This window comes from Pipra filicauda, unplaced genomic scaffold (genome assembly GCF_003945595.2).
Source record: "Pipra filicauda isolate LSUMZ 115617 unplaced genomic scaffold, ASM394559v2 scaffold119_size3216105_pilon, whole genome shotgun sequence".
Lineage (NCBI taxonomy): Eukaryota > Metazoa > Chordata > Aves > Passeriformes > Pipridae > Pipra > Pipra filicauda.
The window spans coordinates 693,860-706,423 of NW_024103651.1; the positions used below are offsets into that span (position 1 = coordinate 693,860).

A 12,564-nucleotide genomic window follows, 5' to 3' on the forward strand; every position below is an offset into this window, starting at 1 on the left:
GGAGCCTTCCTGTCACTCACTGAGGATCACCTCAGATGCTGGGACAGTCAAAGCCAAACTGTCACAATTCCAGCTGCAGGTTGGCACCTGCCTGTGGTGGCCAGTGTGATTACCTCCAAATCCCACTGCAGCCAGTTTGGAGGATCTGGAGCTGGTTCAGGACTCCTGAATGCAGTTACAAGTCTGCTATTTGGGCCTCTTAACAGTCAGCTTTCTATCTGTGAACTGATACAACGACAGCAGCTCCCCTGCTGTTTTTGAGGAAATCATCCCATACCTCAGAATAATCACTGTGCCCATAGTGCTCCTCTTCACTTTCCTGAAAAGGGGCTCTTTTGCCATATCAAACACATTCTACATCCGTTGGTAGGGCATCATCATGCATGAGACTGTTATCACTGATTCTTACCACCTTGGGCATCACAACGACTCCCATTGTTCAGTAAGCCTGGAGAACACACAGTCCAAGTCACCCTCATCTGTTTTGAGCTAAGATGCCACAGTAGCCCTGACAGATCAGTTTAGCATCTGTAGTGGGCAATTCTTCTAAGCCCTTTTCCATTTCTAATGTGTGTTTCATTTCAAAAACAAGCTCATCAGAAATGCTTGAGCTCCTGAACCTGTTTAGATCAACTAAGACAAGTATTTCTGAGAGTTTGCTCGGAGTGGCCTCATCCATCTCTTAGTTGATAAAGTTTTAGGCAGAGCGAGGTTTAAAATAAAAAGCTATTCTCCTTAAGAAGTTCCTAGTCCTCCACACTGAAGGAGAGTGGTTTTCACATTATTTAAGAGAATTCACAAATGCTTCAGCTGACAAGACTTAAGCAGGCTTACATTCAGGCTGAGAGTTTAAGACAGTCAGGTATTCCTATTCAGCTGACTCTCGGGTTGAACAAGACACTTAAGATTGGATCTGTGCTTTTCAATATTAGCTGAAGTCAATATTTTGACTTCAAAGGCAAAGAATCACTTGTATGAAGCTCCTAAACAAGCACCCTGCAGACTGACCTAAAGGTTATTAGCTCAAGCTAATCTTGTTTCTAGCTGGAAGCTGAGTCACGCTTGGTTGGCAGAGCATGGGCAGGACAAATTTCAGTTCCTTAGATGAACACAAATCCTACAGATATGTAGGCCTCTAAGCTTACACAGAGGAATGAACCAGAGTGCCCTGGCTAATTTGGGGAGGTATATAGCATATTGTTAAAACAACTGAGATTTTTTTTCCCCCTAACTTAATCCTACCAGATTTAGAGTCCAGTCCTAAAATCTTTGGGAAACTCACACCAACTTTGGTTGTAAATGTTTGTAATCGAGTTCTTCAGCCTTAAACAGCATGTATGTCAAAGCAGCTGCAAATAACATATCCTGTTCATTTGTCCCTCAGTTTGGGGTGGGGAAAGGAAAACCCCTGAGTGAAACAAAATCCGGAACCGTTGCAGCCAGCCCCTCATTGATAGATTTCTTCCAGTTAAGCAGGATGAGACATTTCAAGTAAAGTCCAAGTATCTCCCAGCAACATAAGAAAGAATAACAAGGGAGGAAAGCTAACAGCCAGTTTCCTGTTAAGCAGAATTTCACAACAATTTCAACGTTTGGGCAGATGGTAATCTAACATAGTTTCAGGCTTACTTTTCTTTCTGTGTAACCAAGTGACATTTAACCAATTAGAATGTATTAAAGGGTTACAAAACCCAGGCTGCATTCTTGCAGCCTAATGGAGAAGATCCTAAGCACTGTACTTCAAACAGTGCCATCTAATCTGAGAATCTCAGACTCTGCATTTCCTCTTGCATTCTACAGAATGAAGTACTGTGCTGAGAAGAGATGACAACTTGAACCTGTAGCTTTGTTTTGTTACTGATCATTGTTATTATACATGCTGGAAAATGTATGGATTTCCTGAGACAACTGCATATGTAATCTTGTTCAAAATTATTGCAGCCAGTTTGCAAAAACTTGTTTTTCACAAAATGTTTATGAAATGGCTGGGCAGGCCTTTTGCCCCCATGTGTAGATAAAAATACTGAGAGATGGTGACTAGTTCATTTGGAAAAGACTCATTAAACAGGCAATATCAGAACCAAAACCAGAACCAGGAGTTCTGATTTCTAGGTCCATTTTTCGGTCAGTCAACCTACTTCTGGCTATTCAACCAGCCTTCAGGAACCCATGCAAATGGCTTTTCCAGTTCAGTTTTCATACTGTTATTTAGTCTTTTAAATATTGTAATTTCTGCCATAGTGCAGGAATAAAGCGATCCAGGGGACACAGAAAGTGTGTTTGGACCCTTTCCCCTGCATATTAACAAATCTGTGTCAAAAGCACCCTTCTGTATATATCAGCCCTGGAGGCTGGACACTTCCGAATGTAAAATAAATGCAGCACAAGTGACCGGATTAAACAAACACTTTCTAAATACAGTAATAAAATAAACACAATGAGATATTTCACTAGAAAGAGCATGAAATGCAGTAAGTACAAAACCACTAGTGATGCTGCTGGAAATATTTTAAAAACTGAGGGTTTTGGTATTTTAAAAGGAGCCAAAAGGAAAGTGACCTAGTGGCCAGTAGGTCAAATGCAACCTGAGTCGTTATTTTTTTCCTTTTTCTTGATTTGGCATCCTTTTGGGAGTCTAAATAATTAGTCTTGAGATGAGTCTTGCCAGAAGACTTAGTGAATACATGGACCAGGGAATGAAATGCGTTTTTGCTCCTGGAAGTGATTACCTGAAATACATTTGGCACTTTGAGGCTGCGAGGCACTATCTTTATGATATTTTCTGGGTACTGAGCAGAAATGGTAATCCCACCCAATAACATCACTAAGAATGTCTTTTTCTCTGATTCTTAAAAGACTTTATCACAGTGCAAGCAAGCTTTGCACCTTACCAACAGAAAAGACAGAGCTGACTGGTGTTAGCCCTTTCTTTTATGGGAGCCATTAATGACTCAGGCTTTTCCCAGACCCTCCAAGACTGTTAGTCACCTATGCTTGCCCTATTTGATAGCTTTCTGGGCTCAGAAAGTCCCTGTTTGGAAATTACTCCGTGCTTTCCCAGAAAAGTGTTGGCGATTTCTCAACTTCCTTCTGTGAGCAGCCAGCCTCAAAAAATCACCACTTGAGGGGCAGTTTCTGCCACTTGTGCTTCGATTTTCCCGCGTTCTATTCTTTTTTCCCAGTTTCTTTGAAAATGTCAAAAACCTCGGTAAGAGCTGAGTATGCACATGCTGTGGAGGAGACAGCCCTGGGCAGACCCAGAAAACTCTAAACAGCAACAGCTTGTTTTCTGGGCTGTCAGTCACAGAACAGAGCAGCCAGATCAACAGATAACACAGAGTGGAGCAGCTTCTTGTTCAGGCTTGTGCAGATATTTACCCGCCGTGGAAGAATAAATCTGAATAGTTGTTGAGCATTTGCACTTAGTCGGGAAGAGCTCTCTGATGGTTAAATGACCATGGGATTTGGGCAGGAGTGGGTGTTCAAATACTGTTTGTTGAGAGCCTTTTGGCTTGGCATACGAGGTGCTGCTGAGTGGTTTTCTATGTGCGCAGCACTGCAGTGGTTGCCTTAGTCATTTGTTTTAAGTGTTGTTCTACACATCTTCACTCTGCAAAATTCGAACCTAATTGAGACTTGCACATCTCTCATAGATTTGTCTTGACTAGAAGTTGCGGTCCTGTTTTAAAACTACTTAATTGATTGTCAGGGAACTACCATAATAATAAATGTCTGTAGACATGCCCAAAATGCCTGCTATGGGATTTATGTCAGTGGTTTACCCTATGGCCCAACCTAGCAATTAACCTGCAGACTCCAATTAAGACAAACCCACCAAGGTCTCAGGCAGAGCCTGCTGCTGGGATGTGCGAAAGGAGAAATGCTGTGGGAAGATTTTTACAACTGAAACAGGATCACCTCTCTACAAGCCACCATACAGACTGTCACAGAAGAACAAAACCCAGGGTGTCCTGGAATGTCCAAGGGCTCCTTGAGTCTTTACAGATGTTAGGATGTCTGGTCTACAGCTGTAGAAGCCAAGACTACCTGTCTGCCTGGCTACCAGCCCCATGGGGGAAGCCAGTGGGCTGGGAAATCTGGAGGTCTGGAAGAGGTGTCTCTCTCTGCAGCTCCAGGACAGCCACAGTTTTGGGGAGGATAAAGGAAAGGGTACAAGAAGGCAGAAAAAAACTACTGAAAAGTAAGCCAATAAACATGAATTCTTTGGCACTCCTCAGTGTCCTGTCTGGCCTTCTTGGCTGTGTATTTCTACAATTTTAAAAGTTAATAGCAGCAGTGCCTTCCTTCCCAAGCCTTTGAGGGTTTTTTTTCTCATGTGCACGCAATTCCTTGTGTGTGTTTAAAAGTGGGAAGGGAGGCATTTCGGGTTTGTAGGAGAAAATCCCACGGTTTCATTTCATCTGTGAGAATCTGCTTCCCATTTCATGAGCCTTCCCTGCTCTCTGCTGTGCAGTGATGCTGCTCCGGCTGGCCAGTGTGGCTACTGGAGGTTGCAGGGAGAAGAATGAGCAAGATGATTGTGCCTGCTCCCATGGAGGGTTTTGTGCAGCAGGACAAATTCAAATTGGAGTCTTATCAGTGAAGATGTGCAAAGACCAGGTCACTGGGCAAGAGGCTAAGAACAACCTGTGATGCTAAGAAAGCAAATCATTATTTCTTGCAGCAGTTCCTAAGGCACTAAATAAAGAAGTTTTATTACAGCCGAAAAATCACTTTCTCTTCTCTTCCCCTTGGTTTTTTTCTGTATATGAACATGTCCATGGGACTGTGCTCAATGACATATGACATTGTGGCTTTTGTGTCCAGTCATTGGTAGGAAGTTCTTCAGCATAACCATCTGGGAGAGTTTCTCTCCAATTTTGATAATAGAGGGAAAAGTTAACTGGGCTGCCATAAAACAAATAAAGAGAAGAGAAAAAGAACCCCCAGTGCCTTTTGTTAAGGAGGAACAGATGTACAGCCATAGCAGCCTGCCAGCTAGGTCAGGTCATATCAAATATTGTGGTTGTTTTCTTGTAGCCTGATCCTCCTTTTGAACTCTCTTTCAGCAATGAAGTTGTAAGGAATGAATTAAAGAAGCTGCCAGCCCTTCCGACGCCGGCGCTGAAGGAGCATCCTTCCCTCGCTTACTGGTAACGTATCTCTCTGCTCAGCAGCTTTGCAGTGTCTTGTGAAGGACCTGGCTCTGGCAGTAAGTGCTCCAAGAGTGGAAGTGGGATGCAGGGATTCCTGCCTTCTAGCTCTGGGTTTGCCACTGACTCACTGCATGAATTAACACAAATGGAACTACCCTGCTGGGCCTCAGTTTCCCTGTCTGCCCCATGTCTGGGTCAGAAAATTCGCTGTAAACATGCAAGTGTCCTGATGAAATCAAGAGGCCTAATGTGCCATTTACTTCCTAGCACTTTGTATCTGTGAAAGAGTTTTCCTGGCTGGAAATGTCATGTTTTGCACTGCTCTGTGTTATTTTGAGTGATTCAGTTTCATCTTGCAAATCTTCTCTGTGTGGCATAGATGAACTATAAGGGATATATTTTCTCCTTTTATATGAACTAGGTGATGTTTGGAGGTGGATGCTTGTTTGCTCTGTCTTTATTGCACTAAAAATTAAATCCAGGGTAGGAGCAGGGTCACAATTAAATTTTATATGCCCCACACATAGATTCTTTGTGCCACCCTGCATATCTGTTTTATCTGTGCAAATAGGAAAGTATTTGGGGAAAGACTGTTCATTAAAAGGGAGATGCTTTCACTTGATTTTCTGCTTGGTACTCTTTCATGTTTGCCTTTAAAGCATTGGGCTGCAAGCCTGGGGATTAGAGAGAACTCCTTTATCTGCTACTCTCTTAATTTCTCCATTTTAGTAAATCTGAGGATGTCAGGGAGGAAACAAATCAGTTTGTAGGATATGATCTCAGTTCTTCCCTTTGCCAAGAAGGTTATCCACTTCTCCTTGCATGGCTACAATACTGGAATTAGCTGTAGCTCATGCCAAGCCATAGGCCAGCTGGTCTGTGAGGTCTCACTTTCTGAGAACATCAGAGCATCAGAAGAGATTTGGAGTCCCCAGCTGAAATCAAGATCACTAACACAAAAGCTGAGGATCATCACAGTGTCCTCGTGTTTCTCTCTAAGAACCAAATCAGTCTTTGTGAAAAATTATAAGTGTAAGCTGCAGTTTCATTGAAGAAGAATGGTCTTCCTCTTTGGAGCATCTCTTTTCTTTTTCCAAAAACTAATCCACACACTCAAAGCAGTACATTTCCAGCCAGTTGGTGGCCTGGCTGACTGACAGACTGAGAGCTCAAGCTAAAAGGCATCATGAGAGGAGTGGTGGGAACAAGTAGGCAGTGACAGGGAAGGCAAATCTAACTCTTCAGCAGCAACATGACCTGAGCTCTTATTAAAGTGCCCACATAGCAAAAAGGGCTGTGTAAAATCTTCATGCTCAGAATGTATTTGCAGTTATACACAGGGTACAACACTTCTCACAGCTGTACTTAATTTGGGGGGGGCTCTTGTGACTGAGAATAAGTCACAGGTTGGGAAGATGGTGTTGCCAATGGGGCAATAAAATCAGAGGCTACAGTCCTGTGACTCCCTTGTGATTTCATGCCAGTAGCCAGGTCTCAGAGATCTCTTGTACATTAGTAGTTCATTATTTTTTAATGGTGGCTTTTTCCTAAACACCCTCTGAAACACTGAGTGCTCTCAAGAAGAGTCTGTTGGTGAATCAGACAAAAAGCCTCTAAAATACAGATCAAACTTCAGTGATCTAAGGGAGCAGATTTTTAAAACTGTATTCTCTGACATTTCTGCATCTCATGCAGGTTATCATAATGGATACAGATTTCATCCTGTCCTTTTCTGTGTGCAATCAGTTTTATGCTGCAGTACTTCAGCATTAGCACAAACAGTAACAAGTGAATCTCCCAACTCTGGAAAGAAACTTCTAAAACATTAGAGGTGGGATGGGTAACGGCTCTAGTTAGTTTAAAACAAACAAACAAAAGAACTTTGTACTATATTTTTATCAGCTGAAATGGATTAAGAGATAATAAAATGGATAATCAAACAAATACTATGATATCTTTGAAAAGATGCTATAATAGGTCTGCATGAAATGATATAACATTTCCATCACAGACCATGAAAAAGCCTCACCATTGTTCCTACCAAATGTATTAAGATCTGTGGGATGAGTCCTGGCTTCTTAGATCAGCACAGTTTGTGCCTCTGACTCCACCTTCATGGAGTCTCCTGGTTCCATACCCTTGCTTCAGGTCTTTCTCTTCACTGTATTGTCTTCCTGTTTATGGACTTCACAACAAAGTTGAAGGTTTTAATTTTTATATCATCAGGTTGCTGTTTCCAGCTTTCTGCAGGTTCAGAATAATCAGTTCCACATCTTGTTCTCAAGCATCTATTGGCATCACTGATTACTGGTGAAATAAAAAAGGGGCTTCTTGGTGGGTTTGTTTGTGTTTCTTTTTCTTCTAAATGAAAGCTGAGCTTCTGGCCTTCCCACACAATCCAGGAGTGGGGCCCCTGAATTTTGATTTCTCTTGCCCATTCACGGAAACAACAGACAGTATTTATTATTTTAGACCCAAAACTAGTCACAGAGACTGGAGATAACCTTTAGAAAATGTGTTAACTGACACTGCTCCTTTCCAGCCACTGTCGTTGAATTTTATCTCAGTTCAGATACTCCCCAGCAAACCATCCCAGTACTGGGTTGTCAGTAAGAAAGCCAGGAGGAGATGCAACTGCACAAAAATGGTTGCTAAAATGGGATTTTCAACAGATCAGGGTAAGATAGACTTCTCCCAGGTTCACAGAGATTTCAAATGTGAACTTGTTTTTAGCAACCTAAAGCACCAGTGTTGCCAGAAAACCCACCTCTGAAAATATCAGCTGAAAATCACTATTTAGTGATTTTCTGTAGTTCAACACAGACCTGAGGCTCTGGTCCTGCTCCTGGTCCCTTGGCCAAAGAGATGCTGATTGCTTCAGTGGGACAGTGTGTGACTGCAAATAAATATATTAGTAAATTCAGGAATATAATCAAAATGGACAAATCAGGTTAGAAACAGAATAACACTAAGGAACAGCAATGAGTGGACAGCTATTAAAAATAGCTCAGTGTGCTGTGAAGAGAGGGAGGGAACAATTACCTTTTAAAATCTGGATTTGATGATGAGAAACTCAGAGCCTGCATCTGCATGCAAGTTGTCTGCTGTCCAGTTCTGTAAGCTGCTGGGGCAGAAGGGATTTCTTGGCAGTTCTAAAGATCTTTATCAGAGTTGTCTGCTGTGGGATATCATCCACATTTCTGCAGCTTTGGGGGGAAAGTTTTATGAGCTGGCAAACAGACGATAGTGCTCCAGCAGACCCCTGTCTCCACATTAGTTAAACATCCTCTGCCAGCCCTGCACTGTGAATGAGTTTCTGTGTCACCAACACAGCAACAAGGCAGAGCAGGGGGAGAGGAGACGTCAGCTGGTGGTCCCAGCAGTGTCCCAGCACTCTCCCAGCTGTCAGTAGCAGCATGGCAGCTGCCTTGAATGAACAGCTGAAATGACAGGGGAGCATATTTGTAGGCCCTGCTAATGCTCCTTTTGACCCCTGAATGATGTTGCTTGTTTTCCCTGGCACATGCTGGGCTTAGCCCTCTGTCCCAGAGCAGGAGGCAGAGAGTGACTTCTGTGCTGGACGACCTTCTGTCACACAGCCGAGGTGGGATTGACCTGACTGTGAACATTTTTTCAGTGTGGATCTCACTGTCTGAGGTGGGTACCCTCAGCTCCCTTTGCTGCCAGTGGAGAGAAGCAACAGTAACGTCCTCCCAAGGAAGCCATCCAAAATAAATTGGATGAATCATGCTCTGGAGTACCTGTTTCTTTCCCCAAAGTGCGACTAGCCCAGTGCTGCAGAAAAGGGAAAGACAGCAGATCCCTCTCAATATTCTGGCTTGATTGATAATTCAGGCTTTACTTTTTTTTCTAAAAGAAAGAAGAAACAAGGATTATAGTTTTCTGGGACTTAACGTCTGTACACCTCAAAACATTATACAAAGGGAGATCATCAGTATCCTAAGAGAGCAATGGAGGCATTTGTTTAGGAGAACTGGATAGAGCCTGAACTATCCCACATTTCTAGCATGGGCTACAAACATAACTTTATTCATTCTGCTGTTCAGGAAGGCTCCCTGACATCTGATCTGTCCTTTTGAAGGAAATGGTCCATCAATTGGCTTCCCTACCCAAGGGGTATGGTCTGGGAACATGTCAATTATTTTATAATAATCATTTGTAAGAAAGCAGAGCACATCCAGAATCACACTGTAGGTACATGTATCCTTTCCTTGAATGGCAGCAATATGAGAGGTTGATCTGTGCAATAAACTGCACAAAAGTAGAAACCAAAGCTGAGCGTTTTCCACTGGAGAAACTCCGTTGTTTTCTAAGTCACTCCTGGTTCGTTCCTGTCTGAGGCAGAGGAATTGCATCCACATGTAATCATGATTTTAAGAGGTAATTTCAAAGGGCTGTAAGCCCTCTCTGTCTATCTTTTTTATTAAGAATGATGTTTTTTGGAGATCTTCCAGTACTGAACACTCATGTAATTCAGTTATTGCTCCAAAAGTAATCCCGTTTATGATAATCATGGCAGGAGACCTGGGCTCTGCCTCCATGTGCACGCCCATAACATCTGTGGTACTTGCTTGGATCAGTGCACTGAATATGGTTTCATAGCTGTAGAATTTACAGCTTACAGATCATTTTCTAAGCATCAAATTTATTCTGAGGGATTTATTGTGAGAGCTGGACGATCGCTTTACCCATGTAATTTGTCACTGTCTCAGTCAGCACCCTGTACCTGCTATGGCCTGCTGGTGGCACATTGCTTCACCTTGCCCCAAAAAGAGCCCTTTTATTTTTGCAGGATGAGTGGGGGAAGTCACTCGGTGAGTGAGTAAGGAAAGCAGTTACTCCAGACAAATGACAGGCTTGTGGGGGAACAACTGGTCCTGCCAACAATCCAACAGACTATCTCTGTTGCTCTGTGCTGCCTATGTTGGTGTTTCTGGTTCTCTCCCTTTCTCTCTGCATTACCAGGGTGCACAGTCCTCAGCTCCCCCATGCCCCTTCTTTCTGAAAGATGTTTTGGCTCTGGAGATTCTGACTCTCTTTCTAAAAGAAATTCTGTCCTCTCTGGAACAGGGATACACGTGGGGAAGGCAGCAATGAAAAGATGCAGTCGTGTTAGCTGGGCTAGTGAAACACTTTGCAATTTTCCACAAAAGTCCCCATGGGCATCTCTAAGCAGTTGGGATGAGGTCATCTACCAGACCATCCCACACCACTGTGCTCCTTCACGCTGTCTAGCAATGCAAATAGCTTCAGTTCTGGCTGGGGAAGGATTACTGCATGGTGGACAGCCTTGGTTGCTTTTAAATGCCCCATTAGGGGCTCCCACTGGACCAAGAAAATGCAGGGAGGGAGGAATGCCAGTGCACATTGCCTTGAACCACACACAGCATGATGGCATGGGACAGACACTCCATACTGCAGGAAGCTTATGTGGGGCCGGGTGGGGAGGGCACAAAGGTGGCATAGAGTTTATATTTCCCTCCTCTTGAGCTGGTAAGGTTTATGCAGTATCTCCAGGGGACTCAACAGATTCCTGTCCTCAGTGTTACAACATAAAGAGCAAGAAATTGGGTTTAGACTTGAGTACTCTGTCCTGCCAGCGTAACAGAGCTGGTCCTGTGGGCATTACATTGGATCCTTGGCTTATACTTTGCCACGCTGTGACTTTGCTAGCACAGCTGATTGTATGCATCAAATAGCTCTGGTTCTATGCTCTCCTGCTTCCCATTCACTGGAGAAGAAAGAATGAAATTCTTCAATCTGTCATTTGAGTCATGCTGATCTCTCTTGGATGCTCCATCTCCACTGTGTATCAGTACACACTCGGGACTGTTCTCTAACACAGAGGCCCACTGGTGAGGAACTGCTTCTGTGTTTCACTGTGGAACACATTCAGACATGGCTTATGTCTTCTCTAAGGCATGAAATGGTCTTAGTCTCGTTGTTGGGAATGGGGCCTGGCTCATGCCAACTCCCAGTGCACAGCCAGGAGTTGCCTGGGAGAATGCAAGCTAGTAAAACCAAAAAGTAAGCAAAGGCACATCGGTACTTTAACAGTAAAGTGACCCGAGTTTGAGTGCCTTGGAAACATCCCCTGCCACTGTTTAACCTGCTGATGTAGATGTTGCCTCTGTGTACACTAGGAATTCAACTCCCTGCTGAGAGAGATTGCTCCAGAGTACTTCCACTAGCGCTCCTGCACATGGTTTTGTGCAGTTGCAGGGAGGAGTAATCTGTGAGTCTTAGGGCTGTTACTGGCCACCAATTTCTGAACAGTTTTGCCCATCTTTCAGAGGACATGATGGGCTTGAAAAGAAGTTGCACCAGCCAGGGCATAGCAGAGCTTGAGCAGCTTTATCACCAATCTGTTTGCCCGCAATGTAATATCATGGATATTGTTTATAGATAAGGAAAGGATTGCAGAAAGAGGAAAGTCTGTACAAGTAGGTACCATGTCTGTGAGGAAAAAAGATTCTTTCAGAAAACCAACTCTTAGAAAACCATTTCTATTCTCAGTCTGTGACTCCTGCTTGTTTACCCTAGGCACTAAATCCCCTCATCTAGTGGGTTTGCTTGGCATCTTTTGATTCCCTCAGTCAGTAGCTGTGTTAACAGAAATATCTTTTCACCTTCTGGTGAGACTCTTGGTCACTATAATGCCAATATATAAAACATCCAATTCTTTCATTTCCAGTGAGGATCGAGTCATTGAACATTACAAGAAACTAAATGGTCAGACAAGAGGTCAAGCAATTGTGAAGTAAGTGAAATAAGTGTGATTTCTTTGTTACCTTTGTTTTATTAGAAAACATTTATACAGGACTGTATAAATAATATAAATAAATATAAATATAACGTAACTATGTTTTCCATCTCATGTTGCTTCATTTTTAAGTATTATGCACTTAACTATTTACTTATCAAAGCATTTTTTTTTCAGAGCATTCTCTCAGCTTCTCACACATGTTATTCTCTTCTGTGTTGTTTTGCAGTTACATGAGCATTGTAGAATCCCTCCCAACATATGGAGTGCATTATTATGCAGTAAAGGTACGTGCTACAAGAAGGGTTCACTGAGTTAAACTGTTGTTGGAGAGGGAGAGAGAGAGGTACAAACTGCCATCCTGCTTTCAGAATACAATACACTGCTACTAAAGTCTTGTTTCACTTCCTGTGGTAGGATAAACTTATTTCAACTGTGTGTGCATGTTTAGTAAATACAGCTCCAAAGAGGAAAATCCTGCTTTTGCAGATAAAACTCTTGCAGCTCTATTGTGCTGGACTGTTCAGTGCACAAGCAGTAGCAAGCTCTGGTGATGCCAATGAACCCCCACCGAACAGATGACCCAGACCCATCTCTGGCAGATATGATGCTTCACTCCTTTTT

General features: G+C 43.0%; 1 protein-coding gene across 9 annotated transcripts in view; it reads left to right on the forward strand.

The window, feature by feature from the left end:
- Window positions 1-12,564, forward strand: part of FRMD4A (FERM domain containing 4A) — a 367,626-nt gene that overhangs the window by 297,328 nt on the left and 57,734 nt on the right. For all 9 annotated transcript variants that reach the window (XM_027722476.2, XM_027722475.2, XM_027722477.2 and 6 more), the window contains 3 exons: window positions 5,070-5,153; window positions 11,872-11,937; window positions 12,170-12,227. In XM_027722476.2, coding sequence (XP_027578277.1) covers window positions 5,070-5,153; window positions 11,872-11,937; window positions 12,170-12,227 — 208 coding nt within the window. The remainder of the gene's footprint in view (window positions 1-5,069; window positions 5,154-11,871; window positions 11,938-12,169; window positions 12,228-12,564) is intronic.